Source organism: Mesoplodon mirus (assembly GCF_964341445.2).
Source record: "Mesoplodon mirus genome assembly, chromosome: 2".
NCBI lineage: Eukaryota > Metazoa > Chordata > Mammalia > Artiodactyla > Ziphiidae > Mesoplodon > Mesoplodon mirus.
Window position 1 is genome coordinate 126,333,357 of NC_138977.1, and position 14,426 is coordinate 126,347,782.

The 14,426-nt window shown below is 56.7% G+C and overlaps 1 protein-coding gene across 7 annotated transcripts in view; it reads left to right on the forward strand.

Annotated features, from left to right (window-relative positions):
- Positions 1-12,717, forward strand: part of ACOX3 (acyl-CoA oxidase 3, pristanoyl) — a 48,004-nt gene extending 35,287 nt beyond the window's left edge. For 5 of the 7 annotated variants that reach the window (XM_082606733.1, XM_082606734.1, XM_082606731.1 and 2 more), the window contains 4 exons: positions 5,150-5,324; positions 6,469-6,536; positions 8,875-8,961; positions 12,103-12,717. In XM_082606733.1, the coding sequence (XP_082462859.1) occupies positions 5,150-5,324; positions 6,469-6,536; positions 8,875-8,961; positions 12,103-12,222 (450 nt within the window). In that variant the 3' untranslated portion in view covers positions 12,223-12,717. The other 2 variants (XM_082606736.1, XM_082606737.1) reach the window with 2 other exon arrangements.
- Positions 12,718-14,426: the final 1,709 nt, after the last annotated feature.

Below are 14,426 nucleotides of genomic sequence, written 5' to 3' on the forward strand. Positions count from 1 at the left end.
GTGGGCATCATATCTAAGGTCCCCGACAAGTGTGTGGCCCGTCGACCAGAGCTGTGCTGGTTGGAGGGGGGACCCAGGGCTGTGGGAGCCTGAGGCACACAGTGCCTGGTGGGCTGATGGGCTCCATCAGCCACCAGGGTCCCTCCCGACCAGCAGAGTGACGGCTCGGTGACTCCTGTGAGGTCCCACCATGCTCTGTCTGCATTTGCTTCCTTAGTCATTGTGCTTCTCTCCAAGGAGGCTCGGTGAGATTGGCCCAAGGGCAGCTCTGCTTCTCACTCTGGGACAGGGCTGCCTCTCGTGTCTGGAATCCCTAGCACAAAAACAGCCGCTCTAAACACCTCTTTACCCGGAATCTGGTCCTGCAGTGGTCCGTGGGCCCCGTGCATCTACAGTGACGGGTGTCATTTGGGAAAAACATAGCCCAGGAAACTTCTAAAACTGGTGTCATCCCTTCTCCTTGGACACTGGGCGATGGAGCCTCCCCCGAGAGCCTGGGGCCACGTCTGCCCATCACCTCCAAGGGCCCTGCCCCCTGTGCTGCGAGGGACAGCTTCACCCCCTTGAGCAGATGCAGCCAGAGCAGAGCAGGCATCCAGGGACCTGCTGGGCACGCCTGCCCCAGGAGGGGAGAGGAGCACACAAGGACGGGTCTTCACTGGAAAGGCTCCGACCGAGGGCGAATAAACCAAGATCAAACCTGTGTCTTCAATGAATTCAGCAGACATCAAGGTTGGTGAAACCCTAGTTCAGTGCAGGAACCCGAGAAAGAAGGTGTGAACACAATCCTTCCACGTGGGCTGGGGCCACGGCACCTTCGGTCACTCGGACACCGACGGCTGCGGAGTTCCTCCTTTCTCTGCATTGTAGCCCAAGACCCCGAAGAGATGGAGGACACAGAGGTCACCCATTCCCACCACATCCGAATCCTGCAGAGCTGCCCAGAAGGTCACCACAGGTCTCGTCTGACCCGTTCTGTGACACCGCCATGCCCGCCGGCCTGTGCCCGGCACCTGCACACACAGACAACAGAACCCGAGTGTGTGGCTTGGTCGTTTGAGAAGAAATTCACATTTAGACCTTCGACTGAGAACTTGGCAACGGCACTTCAGTGAGCCTCGTGGCAGAGGACAGGAGGGGCCAGCGTACCCAGCCTGGGTCCAGCCAAGACGGGTGTCCCTGGGGAGAGCCTCAGAGCTGAGGTGTGGCCAGACGGAGCGGCCGTGATGTGGACTGGAAGGCAGCCGCGGGGCTTGGAGGGGAAGGTGACCCGAGAGGGGGGCTGCGTTCTCCAGACCTGGTCTGGATCACGGAGCATTGAGAGTGAGCGCTGGGTCATCCTGACAGCTGAGAGCGCCTCAGAGCCCTGGGCCGGACGTTCAGGGTCCTGTGGAGATGTGGTCCCTGCCCGCATGGTGATGGGAGCAGCAGTAGAGCATGAGAGGGAAACTTCAGCGAATGTTTACGTGCCCTTGGCGGGACGAGCTGCTCAAGTACGACAGGAAACTCAGAGGCTGCGGAAGAAGAGAAAACTGTCAGCTCTGACTACACATCCGTTCACCCTTTCTAAATAGCAAAAGATACTACAAGCAAAGTCAGAAGACAGATTCCAGTCTGGGGAAGCATGAAACGTACGTAACCGACGGTAAGAAAGAGTTCCTACAGATTGAGGGTCAGCCTGGCCCGGAAACCAGCCACTGGCCCGAGGTGGCAGCCACAGCAGTCACTGACCATGAACCAGGACCAGGGATGTGCAGGTCAGAGGACAGTGTCTGATGGACAAGGGCCACTCCATGCGCTGTCAGCCGAGGGTGTGAACTAGTGTGCCCTTTGGGGGAGGTTACTGGCTGCTTTTGTGAAAATACAAAGCATGTTCACTCTTTGACTCAGCGGGTGGGTAGGGGGGGAGGTGATAAACTTTTCTTTATCTGCTCCTGCTCGTAAGAACTCCCAAGCATCGAACCCAAGCCAGCTGACCCCTGAGCCCAGCTCTTTTCCCCACACTGCACGGCTTATGTCCACAATTGGATAGTTCAGAGTTCGTTTTTTGCCTAAAATATTTATTACTTGTTAAAATGCAAATATACTCAGAAATCAGAGCACACCAGAAACTGATACCTGGATCCGAATTTTTTCCCTGGGGCTGTAGGTTTATTGGGGGTGGGAATGCATGAGAGAGAGGACCCTGGCACTGGGACCCATGCAGGGAGAGGGGAACGGACCTTCCTGGCCTCACACATCAGACTGCTGGCCTCTCTCTGGAGCTTTTCATGATTACAGAGAGGCAGAAACATTGAGTGTGGAGCAGCTTGTGTTATGGGGGGTAGAACCACCCCTGAGTGTTTCTGTCCCCACCATGGCCCCAGAGTGGACACCATACAGGACGCTTTGTGGGCACTGGCCCACATCTGTTAATAGTGTGGTCAGATCTGCTGGCGGCAAGGACAGGCTGTCTGGGAGAAGTCAAGGATGGGCACTGTGTCTGAGGATTTGGGAGGGAAGCTGAGGGCACGGGAGATGGAGTGAGGCCCTCACCCCTATGCATGTTCGGGCTGTGTGATTTGGGGGGACCTGTCCATGCATTGTGGGGTGCCCAGCAGTACGCCAGGCCTGTACCCACTAAGATGCCAACAACAACCCCGCGTCGTGACAACCCAAACCGGCCCCTGTCAAGGACCCCTGAGTCAGTGGAGCCTCCTGTCTGGAGTGGGGAGCTGATGGGAAGCAGAAGCAGATCCGTTCTCTGTGACTCATGGAATCTCGGCTCTGCCATGTCTCCCTTCAGACACTTCCTGCCTGCCCATGGCCTGGCGTGGCCGTCACCCTGCATCCACGTGACCACCCAGGCCCAGCACATACTGCCCATGCACTGTGTTCTCCACGGCTATTAATTCAGGTTCTCAGGCAGCAGGTCAGGTGGCCTGACGAGCGGCTAGGAGAGCCAGCCAGCCAGCCCCTGGCGCCCAGTCAGCGGGGTGGGGAGTAGACGTGGGCTTCTGAGCCTGCTGCTGCATCGGGCGTCCTGGGCATGGAGGTCGCGGTGGGGCGGACCCCCAAAGCCCAGGTCCCCCAGGCGGCTGATGGCCTCATCTGAACATTTCCAGAAGCACACGTAGCAGCTTCATGAGTGTCCGAGTCCTGGCATTGAGACAGAGTAGAATAGCAGCCACCACCACAGAGCAGCTTCTAGGACTCCGAGCGGGTGCTGGACACATGAGATGCTGTCTGATGCTCCTCCCGGCAGCGCTTGGAGGCTGCACGCTGACGCCCCTTCTTCTCAGACCAAGAAGCTTGGGCTTGGGGCGGAAACCACTTGTCCACACGTGCATATTTGGAAAAGACGAGTGGATTTGGAAGCTGTTCCCCTCAACCCTGAATCACTTCTGTGTCAGTGACTCAGAGCTCAGCGGGGCTCAGGATGCGTTTTTCGGGTGGTGAGGTCAGAGGTGGCGTTGCCTTTCCAGGCCCTCACCAGCTGATGCCATTGAAATGGACGTGCGCTGCTTGCACGGGAAAATAAGATGAACGCAATGTGATTTAATACTAGAAAGTCCACGTGGTTGAAAAGGAGAGAGTAAAGTGGAGAGCATGGAGAGTTTGGATTCAGTTCTGAGCCCGGCCTTTGGGATTTGCAAGGGCCCTCACGCAGGGCGGAGCCCACAGCGCGTGAGCACGTTTAGGGGTGCTGGTTGTTACTGTAATGACATGCTCTAGCGACATAGTGAAGGGGTGGACACTGGGGCCAGCCTGCCTGGGTTCAACTGTATCTCCACCTCTTGCCCGTTGCAGACCTTGTTTCATCCATAGGGTCCAGGGAGGATCAAAGTGATAAACTGCTGGCTCTTGTTAGCTTAGTGCCTGGCCTGGGGTGAGGGTGGGGCGCTCCCTCCCCACCTCCATCGTCAGCTTCGTCAGCTTCCCTCCTGTGACGTCTCCTCACCCAGCCTCCCCCAGCGCTCACCCTCCAAAGCCAAGGGTGCACACACCACAGCGTGTGGAGAGGGAAGGGGACAAAGCCTCTCTGAAGGCCCCGGGCTGGCCCTCCAGGCAGGACACAGGGACGCAGGATGTGTGCCCTCGCGGCTTCAGAAGCCCAGCGGGGTCTTGGGGTCGGACCAGGCAGACTGGCACGAGACCGGGGAAGCATCCTTTCCTTGAATTTTCTCCTGAGGGCACCTAGTCTCGGGCAGGCCCTGGGAGAGCCTCGGCCTCGGAAGTGACCAAGGGACGACCCAGTGTTTGCTCTGAAAGTCGAGAGCAGGCCTTGAAATCATAGCCCCTGCCCCTTGGTGACTGCGCCCCCTTCCCCCCGCCCCCCCTGGACGGCATTCTGGACCACGCTCTGTTGATTCTGGCTGATGTTCGGGGGCAAAGTAGGCAGACACTGAATAAAGGTCTTCACCCTGCCCCATCCCCGGTCACCTTCTTGCTGGATTATTTTTTTAATTACACAAGCAACACATGCTCATTATAACAAGTCAGGAACGCATCTATAATTGTTCTAATAAAAAAAACAGTAAACTGATAAATTAGAGATGGGGAAGGAAAAGCTGACAAGCAAAGCTAATGATGAGCAACAGATGTTTGGATATTTGGTTAAAAAAGAAAAAACTGGGACCAGAAGATCCATGGTGACTTCCTGCTTCCACAGACACAGCCAGCATCAGAACTCACACGCAAGTAAAACTCGTCTGGGAACGGCTGCACATCTTGGCCCCTGTTCAGCGATTCCCTTATTCCTGGACGTGATAGGAGACGGGGGAGAGAAAGGCTGATCTTTAGAGACTTGGGAGGCAGGGGCGTGGCCACGCCCCGGAGTAGCCTTGTCCGTGGCCCCGGGTACAAGAGAACTGACCTTGTGCTCTCAGGGAGCCCACCTCCTGGAGACGCCACTGCTCCGCAGTGCCAGGCCGCGCTGGACGAGCCTGCCACGCCTGTGTGTTGGCTGTGGGGTCACCCCGTGTCCCAGGTGGGACCGAGCTGAGAGGTCGCCGGGTCTGAGGTCCGGAGCCACTGCAGCTGGGCTTGTGTTACTGCAGGCCTTTCCCCAGAGGCACTGCCCGGCCCCGTCTGTCCCCTGCCGCACTAGCGCTGCTGGCACGCAGACCCTGGTGTGCGTTCCCGAACGCGGTGCTGTGTTCTGTTGAAGGCGTACTGCTGCCGCCCCTTGGCCCTGGCATTCCTGGAGCTCACGGTCGTGCGGAGGTTCCACGAGCACGTGCACCAGCCCGGCGTGCCACCCCCGCTGCGGGCTGTGCTTGGGAGGCTCAGCGCTCTCTACGCCCTGTGGTCCCTGAACCAGCACACGGCCCTGCTCTACCGAGGTGAGCCCCCTGCCCAGGAGCTGTGCGCCCTCCGCTTTACCCAGGAGACTCTGCTTTCCCTGTGTGGTGCTCCTTCCGTGCCATTTTCTGAGCACTCATCACATGTTGAGTGAAGAGCAGATGAGGAGCTCAGAGGCCACAAGAAGAAAAGCACAGCAGCAGGGTGGCGCCCACGGGGCCGAGCCCGGGCTGCTGGGGCAGCACCCCCAGGAATGCCCAGACTGGGGATCCAGGAGGGCTTCCTGGAGGCGGTGATGAATGGCCTGATTCCTGGAAGATTGGTGGGAAGCGGGTAAACCTGAGTTTCTCAACCTTCAATTTCATTATTATCCCCCAAGGAGCCCTTTTAGATGTTTTTTCCTAACCACCCCCAGGACGTGTTAACACTATAGCTATTCTGTGTATCTGTTCACGTTCTGTGCGTACATCTGGGCTGTGTGAGGAGTACATTTTCCCCCTCCCCCTTGCCAAGAACCCATGTTTTCCCTCTTGGGGCTGGTGTTGCCCTTGGGAAGTGGTGCCCAAGGGCTCCCGGGTGGAGGGAGCAGCGGGGTGTGGGGCGAGGCGCCCACCCACTCCGAGTGAGCGGGCACCATTCTGTGTGGCAAAAGTCAGACAAAAGCCAGTCCCGCAGCGAAGTTGGGGCCACCTCTTTAGGCCTGTTGGACGGCACGGCACAGCCCGCCGCAGTGTAGGAGGTGAGGCTGAGGGGCTGGGTCTCGTGCCCAGCACCTGGTGGCTACAGACGCCCACATGCCCGCAGGTGCAGCTGTGTGCCCGCAGCCCCCGTCAGCCCCCAGCCCAGCCTCCTGCCACTGCCCGCACTGTGCTCGGCCTGCCACCGGCCCTGCCCTGCAGGTCTCCCCCTAGCCCCGCGAGGCCGCCTTCCTGGGCTTCAGCCTCCCCAGCTCCCGGCTCTGAACCCCAGCACAGGCTCAGTGAGCTGGCGGGAAGGGGGACACAGGAGCCCAGCCCTGGCCGGTGCCTTTCTGTGAAGGGGTCGCAGCGGGGCTCGGGCAGCAGTAGCGAGGCATTTTCACACAGAATGGGCTCTTTTGGAAAGCTGTTTCAGCATGTTTGCAATTTGTGGGTAATTTGGGAGTTAGGGTAGCTGAACCCAGAGTAACCAGCGCTCTGCTTACAGGTGGCTACTTTTCTGGTGAACAAGCAGGTAAAATGGTAGAGAACGCCATCCTGGCCCTGTGTGCCCAGGTGAGTTGAAATCCCCTTATATCCTTATACGATTTCCACATTACACACGATCACCCGTATATTAACGTTCACTGACCTTAGCTTCCCACTCGTTTGTGTGCGGGCAACCGTTAGCACAGCCGGGAAACTTAAGAGAATGTGCTTATGTCAGAAATTTCAGGAAGCATCACTTTCAGGGACTGTCGTAGAATCTGTACATGTTCAGCTCGCTCTAATAATAATTTTTTACAGCGAAATCGATAATTCTCTCCAGCATTTCAAGTTAGCCTCCAATTTTAGTTCGTTTCATGGTATTTTCCTTTCTTATTGCATCCTTCTACCTTTGTCGCCCAGAAAAGTCAGATGGCCCCAGCCCCACGTCACGTTCTGGCAACACTCTGACCACTGGAGCTTTCTGCGGGGGTGGACATGTTCTGGGGCAGCGCTGTCCCATACCATCACCACTGGCCACCTGGGGCTGTTGGCATTAGAATGGCGGCCGGTGTGACCAAGAATTTTTAGTTTTCTTTAATTTTTTTAAAACAAATTTATTTATATTTTATTTATTTATTTTTGGCTGCGTTGGGTCTTCGTTGCTGCGCGTGGGCTTTCTCTAGTTACGGAGAGCGGTGGCTACTCTTCGTTGCGGTGCACGGGCTTCTCATTGCAGTGGCTTCTCTCATTGCGGAGCACGGGCTCTAGGCGTGCAGGCTTCAGTAGCTGCAGCACACAGGCTCAGCAGTTGTGGATTGTGGGCTCTAGAGCGCAGGCTTGGTAGTTGTGGCGCATGGGCTTAGTTGCTCTGCAGCATGTGGGATCTTCCCGGACCAGGGATCGAACCCGTGATCCCTGCATTGGCAGGCGGATTCTTAACCACTGCACCACCAGGGAAATCCGGTTTTCTTTAATTTTAATGAAACAGTCACGTGTGTCATGCCTGCCGTATTGGGCGGTACAGTTAGAGGCATTTCTCTACTTTTGATGGTAAGACATGAACCAAAGTCCCCAGCATTTTGCCCAGTGTCTCGCACGACGGGCGACAGGCCGCTCCGTTTCTCCCCTTTCAGGGCTTTCAAGTTGATATAGTTCTAGGTGATGCCTCTGTGGTTGGCATTAAGGCTCTCCCTGGGTTTGTTTCCTAAGCACCCATCTCTCCCCACGTGGGCTCTGGGTAAGGGTGTCCCTGTGATCGTGCTGCATACACAGGCCACGTTTACTTAAACAGGAGAGGGTTTTCCTTCGTGTGTTCCACAGATGGTGAGTTGCCATTATTAAAAATACAACCATCGTTTTCCTTGCTCTCAAACATGACACTTACACCACGGAGTTGGTGGCTGGTGGTCCTAGGCCATAATGCAGCCCGAACCACCTGGCAAATCCAGGCTCGTCCTGACTCAGGGAGGCCAGGGTTGGCCGGGTGGAGGGCACTAGCTCCTTCCCTGATCCAGCCATTCCCTTGTGCATCGTCTGTGGGGCTGTCCACACCGTCGCAGCAGAGGTGAGCGTGAGACAGAGACCCTGCGGCCCACAAAGCCGGGCTCTTTCCTGTGGGCCCCTTACATTAAACATTGGCCGACCCCGGTTGAGACCAGGACCTTGCTGTGCTGATGTTTCCCCCTGCAGTGGGGCAGGCTCATCTCCCCTCACCCACCGTGGTGCTGAGGGTGTGTGGAGCAGCATCTGAACCACAAAGCGGGCTGCATTTCCTCTGTTCTTGTGACTCTTTGCTCAACAGCTGCTTTCATACATTGTTCAAGTTGCCCCCGTTCCAGCGTTCTCTTCAGTTCAGCCACGGCATTTCACAGTCATTTTAAGAAAATTATTTTTTGCATTTCAAGAAAATGCTTGGGAGTCTTCTCATATAAATTCCACTTGTCATATTGAAGAATAATTTGTATAATGGGACGGGAGAGTAATAAAACTACTGGGATCCAAAGAGCGTTGGAATGATGGCTTTTCCAGGTGCTCATAAATGCTTTTTCTCTTACATTTTTTTCCGGACATATTTTCCTTTGTTGGAACAGTAATTGCCCAGATAAGTCAGGGTTCAGAGACAAACCTCTGAAGACAGTTGCCAATTAATGAGCCACAGAATTGTCAGTTTTACGAGCGGTCCGTACCTTGTTGAAAAAAAATAAAACACTGGAAGTCTTGAGTGGATAGCAACATGGTGAAAATATTCAGACACACACTCAGGGAACCTAAAATCCAGGCCAATGAAAAGATAATGCTTTAGTAATTGAGCTGCATGCGCCTGCCTGCTGGAGGACCGTTGCTAGTGGGTTGTAGGCTCTGTTGCTCGGTGGTCGCCATGGAGATGCCGGGAGTTGCCAAGTGTACGGACTTTGTTTTCCAACAGCTGAAAGATGATGCTGCTGCCCTGGTTGATGTGATCGCCCCTCCTGACTTCATCCTGGACTCACCGATTGGCAGAGCTGACGGCGAGGTAAAGAGCAGCCCCCTCCCATGGCGGTTGGGGGCACTGCACCCAGGACCGCAAGCCAGGGGCTCTCTGGGACCTGATGGCAGTCGGTGCCGAGCCTGAGATGATGACGTGGCTTGGGAGTCTCTGGTCACACGTGGGCAGCAGGGAGGGAGCGGCTGGGAGACGTGGGGGTGGTCATGGGCGGATTAGCCATCCCCCAGCCTGCCCTCCTCCGAGAAAGGGGATGGCATTGCCGCCCTCTTGGGCCGTGATGCCGAGGTCAGCCCGAGCCTGTGTGAAGCTCGGGGCCCTGCAGCTGTCTCGCTCTTTTCACGCTCTCCTGGGAGCCTCTCTGCTCCCGGGTCTTCTGACCGTCTCACGGCACTAGCTCGTGACCCCTCACCCTTCTACCTGTGCTTCGCTGGCAGCCCTCACGTGGCTTCCCAAGCTCCTCTCTTCCCCCTCCTGCCCACGCTCCACAGTGATGGCTTAAAAAGCAGACCTTGTCAGACAACTGCTCTGATGGAGCCCCACACCTGAAATGGGACCCAAATCCCTTCCTGCGTCCCCAGCCCACGCGGCCTGACCTCTGCCCGGTTCTCCAAGGTCATTTCACACCGTGCCCCTCCCACCCTCTGGACTAAAGTCTCCCTGTCCTCCTGTTTCTCCGTCGTACTGGGCTCCTTCCCACCCCAGGGCCTTTGCACCTGTGTTCCTGTTGCCGGAGCGCTTCTGTTCATTCTAAGCGGAACGCCGCCTCTTCAGAGATGTCTTCTCCAGCCTCCAGCTGAAGTGCCACCCCAAAGAGTGGCCCCACTTGGTCCTGCTGGGGGACCCTGACAGAGCCCACGGGTATCCCCACCTGACCTCCTCCACCACGTGGAGACGCCCGTGCTGGACGACACCCACGGGTCTGCCCAGTGCCTCCCACTACCTGTGGGTGGTTGTCCCTGTGTTTCCATGGAGACGTGGCGTTTCACAGTGTTGAAGTCACGTGCTGAGGTTCCAGGGCTGTCATGTTCTTTCTGCTGACCCAGGAGACTGAACGTAGGGTGCTAGGAACCCTCCATCTGTCCCCAGGGGACACTGCAATCAGTCTGGGGAGGCAGGCGCCTGGACCTCTGACCAGCCCAAGCCACACCTGGGGTTGGGACAGGAGTACCAGGCGCTGGGGTGGGCAGTTCGGACGAGTCCCCCATCGAATCAGAACGGCGGGGACCGTACATCTGTGGAGGGCCTCTGTCCTCTGGCTGCACAGCTGGGCGGGGCGTCCCCGCTCACAGTGTGTGTTACTGCGTCCACTTCGCCAGGGAGAAACCCAGCCTCCGGAGGGGCCGGGCGGGTTGTAGCGGAGCCAGGATTGGGGCGGAGATGGACCGTCTGGAGGGAAGGCAGGAGAGAGTGAACCCTGCTCTTGGCCAGGGCCCCCGTGGGAGCACGAGGACGACGTGCTGACAGGCCCACGGGAGAGGGGCCGGCCTCTGCGACACGGACGCACGGGAGCATTAGCCCTGAGCAGGCGGCACCGAGCAGCTCGGCAGAAGGCGGCCCTGGCTCGCGGGCGGCGGCAGAGTAGGGGAGGGCCGTCCCATCCCGTCCTGTCCCGGGAGGGGGCCCCGGGTTCCACACTGACACCGGAGCCAGCCTGAGGCTTCACGCAACAGGGAGCCTGACACGGCACGCGTTCCTCCTAGTGTTAAGGGCTGAGGTTTGAACTAGGTGCTCCTAGGTAAGAAGTTCACTTTATTTTATTTTTAATGTCAGGCATTACTTTTTATAAATTTATTTATTTACTTATTTTTGGCTGCGTTGGGTCTCCTTTGCTGCGCGTGGGCTTTCTCTAGTTGCGGCAAGCGGGGGCTACTCTTCTTTGCGGCGCACGGGCTCCTCATTGCAGTGGCTCCTCTTGTTGCGGACCACGGGCCCTAGGTGCACGGGCTTCATTAGTTGTGGTGCGCAGGCTTCAGAAGTTGTGGCGCACGGGCTATAGAGCGCAGGCTCGGTAGTTGTGGTGCATGGGCTCAGTCGTTGTGGCTCGCAGGCTGTAGAGCGCAGGCTCAGTTGTGGCATGCGGGCTTCAGTAGTTGTGGTGTGTGGGCTCAGTAGTTGTGGCTTGCAGGCTCTAGAGCACGGGCTCAGTAGTTTTGACATGCAGGCTTCAGTAGTTGTGGCGCACGGGCTCAGTAGTTGCAGCACACGGACTCTAGAGCGCAGGCTCAGTAGTTGTGGCGCACGGACTTCATTGCTCCGCAGCGTGTGGGATCTTCCTGGACCAGGGCTCGAACCCATGTCCCCTGCATTGGCAGGCCGATTCCTAACCACTGCGCCACCAGGCAAGTCCCAGAAATTCATTTTAGATGAACAAGCACAGCTGTAGGAGATTGAGATCGTCAGTAAGTGAAGCATAACGCTCCAGGCTGTGCAGTGTCGCCTCGGATTGATGACCTGTGGAGACACAGCCTGTCTCTCTGTCTCCCTGGGAGCCAAGAATAGCAGAACGTGGGCAGAATTGCTGAGTGTGTTTGTTTGGCAGCTGCAGGGGAGGGTGGCTTCTTAAAAGTAACACTTGTCAACATCAGCCAGATACAAAATCGGCCCCTTCCCTGTCTCCACGGACCTCAGCCTGGGCGCTGGCCGTGCTGGGAGCAGGGAGGTGGTAGGCGGCTGCCTGCCACGCTCAGAACCTTCCTCTAAGAGAACAACTGAGAGCAGTTCCGCCTGGGGGGCCCTGAGGCGACGGCTAGCTGGCCCAGTCTGCACAGTCTGACGGGGCAGGCAGAGAGGGGACAGCGCGTGCCCAGGCCCCGTGGCCCAGGGGACAAGCCATCATCCTGCTGCTTGGCTGCACCGCCGCCTGCCAGCCAGCAGCCACGTGGGTACGAGAGAAACGTCGACTTGCAGAATCCACCTTCCAGGAGAATTTCCAAAGCAAAGGGCAAGCAGGATGTCTTCATCATTAAGTGTACATTGTGGTCCTTTATAGTTGCATTTCCACAATTGTTCTCTACTGACAAAGACTGATTTACGTAAATTAAATTTAAATCATCTTAAAATGTTTCCATGAAGTGTCAGGAGAGAACTCCCTGGGTTTTCACAGTTGCACTGGCACACTCAAAATCTTTCTTATTACATACATGTGTGTTCTGTATGTATTTTTTGCAGCTCTATAAAAACCTCTGGAGTGCTGTGCTTCAGGAAAGCAAGGTGCTAGAGAGGGCATCGTGGTGGTCGGAATTCTCTGCCAACAAGCCCGTCATAGGAAGTTTGAAATCAAAGCTGTAGTCGCACTGGCTAACTATGATGAAGCCGTGAAGACATGGACCTCGAGTTCAAGTTCTGGAGGCCCCAGAGATGGCTGCCGCTCTCTGAACCCACAGCTCTGCCCTCGCCCGGCTGCTCGTCCTGTCGAGCCCAAGGCGGGACTGGCTCATCCTGGCCTGCCCCCCATCCCGAGTCCCAGCAGGATGGGTAACGCCTGAAGGGCAGGGCTGATTTGGGTCCATCCTGATTTGCTGGGTGAAAAGAAAACCTGTAAGATCATTTCTTCCTGATGGACTGAGCACTTTTTGATAATTAGAGCTTTGTACGTTCTATTTTCATATGCTGATTATGAAACTGGCCGCTGGTAATTCGGGTCAGGCAATATTCTGCCTTCATCTGAGATTTCTTACAAGCCTCTGCTTCACTAAGCCCTAAATGATGCCAGTCTGATTCTTTGTTCACTCTGGTTTGACTTTCTCATGTAATTAAATTATAACCTTACTGATTTGCACCATGGACCACCCGAATGACACAGTTGAAGATTTTGAAGGAAAAGAAGATCAGTTTTATTACTTTGTTGTGTGGAACTGGAAGCTTCCATCAAAGAAATGTTTCCAAAGGAAAAAAAATGCATAATGATTTGAACGTCTGGTCAACCTTAAGTTCTGACCTCCCAGCTGTGTACTTTGTCGCTTTGTTACGTGAATCAGTTTGTTCCTACAGGCAGTGGAACATCCATTGCTGCCTGGCTCCACCAGTGGGGGGGTGTGTGTGTGTGCATTTGCTCCGCGGTCCTGAGCGCCCTGACGGGGTGGCGGGGGAGACAGATGGAGGAGGTTGATGGGCATCTCCACCTGTCACTCGAGTGTCCCAGGTCAGGACGATGGCTGGTGGGTGGGTTCTCACTCGACACCCCGTCTCCGTTCCCCCTGGCCTCTGGGGCAGGGGAGGGGCCGTCCTGTGGCCTCACGAAGAGGCCGAGATGGAGGATGGAGCCTGACCAGGTGCGGCCCCCTCACCTCCTGTGTGTGCCCGGGTCCGGCTCTGCCCTCGGCCTCCAGCCCTCTTGCCTGGGCGGAGGGTCTTGTCTGAGGACCAGGGACCAGTGGGGCTGCAGGAGGAGCTTCACATGGCTCCAGGCCAGCCCTCCTCTGCAAATACTGGGCTGCACAGAAGCCTGCCCTCCGGGGGAGCCCTTGTCACGTGGTCTTTGTCTGTGAGCGCCCTCAACACCTGGCTGTCAAGGGCCAGGGGCCCCACGGACGATCTGCTCTGTCCCAGGGCTGCCCACGTGGCATCCCAACCCCAGCTCCCTCCATCCTTCCTTGGCGTGTCCCCCTTCCGTGATTGACCAACGGCCTCTGTGTGGACACGGATGTGGTGTTGGCAGCGGACTCCCTTCCCACCTGGTATCTGAGCCAGGGGGCCTGTCCCTTGCCCTGCTGAACTGTCACTCGTTTGCCAGAAGGAGTTATGTGACATGCTGCCTTTACCACATGCATAGCCCAATTCCCTGGACAGCACAGCACTGACTGGTTTGTAGTCAGTCTTCCCATTGGTCTGGAAGCTCTATGAGGTCAGGGACCAGGTCTGAATCACCTGTTTCCAGTTCCCAGCTTGAGGCCACACACGGGAAGAGCTTGGCAAGTGCTGGAGGGAGGTGTGGATGGGTGGATCAGTGGGTGGATGGGTGGATGGGTGGATCAGTGGGTGGATGGATGAACGAATGAGTGAGTTGCATGAAAAAACTCATGAATGAATGAGTGAAGAAACGAATGAATGAATGAGTAAAAGAATGATTGGGGTGGATTTAGATGCTGCTGAAGGAAGAAGGACCATTTTGGCCCCAGTGCCCGGCGATGGCAGGTACAGCCATGGTCCCAATCCCTCCATCAAGTGGGGCTGCTCGCCTTCTTGTGTGAGATTCGGGCCTTCCTGTCTCCGACCTGGGCTTGTGCTGTTGCTTTGAGCCCGTGCTGACCCCCGCCCACCTTTCCAGCTCCGGTACTGGCTGCAGCTCCTGGTCAGCCCCATTCCAAGGCAGTAGCCAGGGCTCTCTACCCTGGGTGGGGCTGCCTCCCCTCTGGATCCCTGGGACCAGGGATGGTCTCCTAGCTCTGCCCCTCACGGGGCGCCACCCATGAGGTGCTCTGTGGAGGGAGAGGTGAGCAGAGGGGTGGGCACGTCCTTCACACTGAAGACCAACGGCATCCCATCTACAGCAG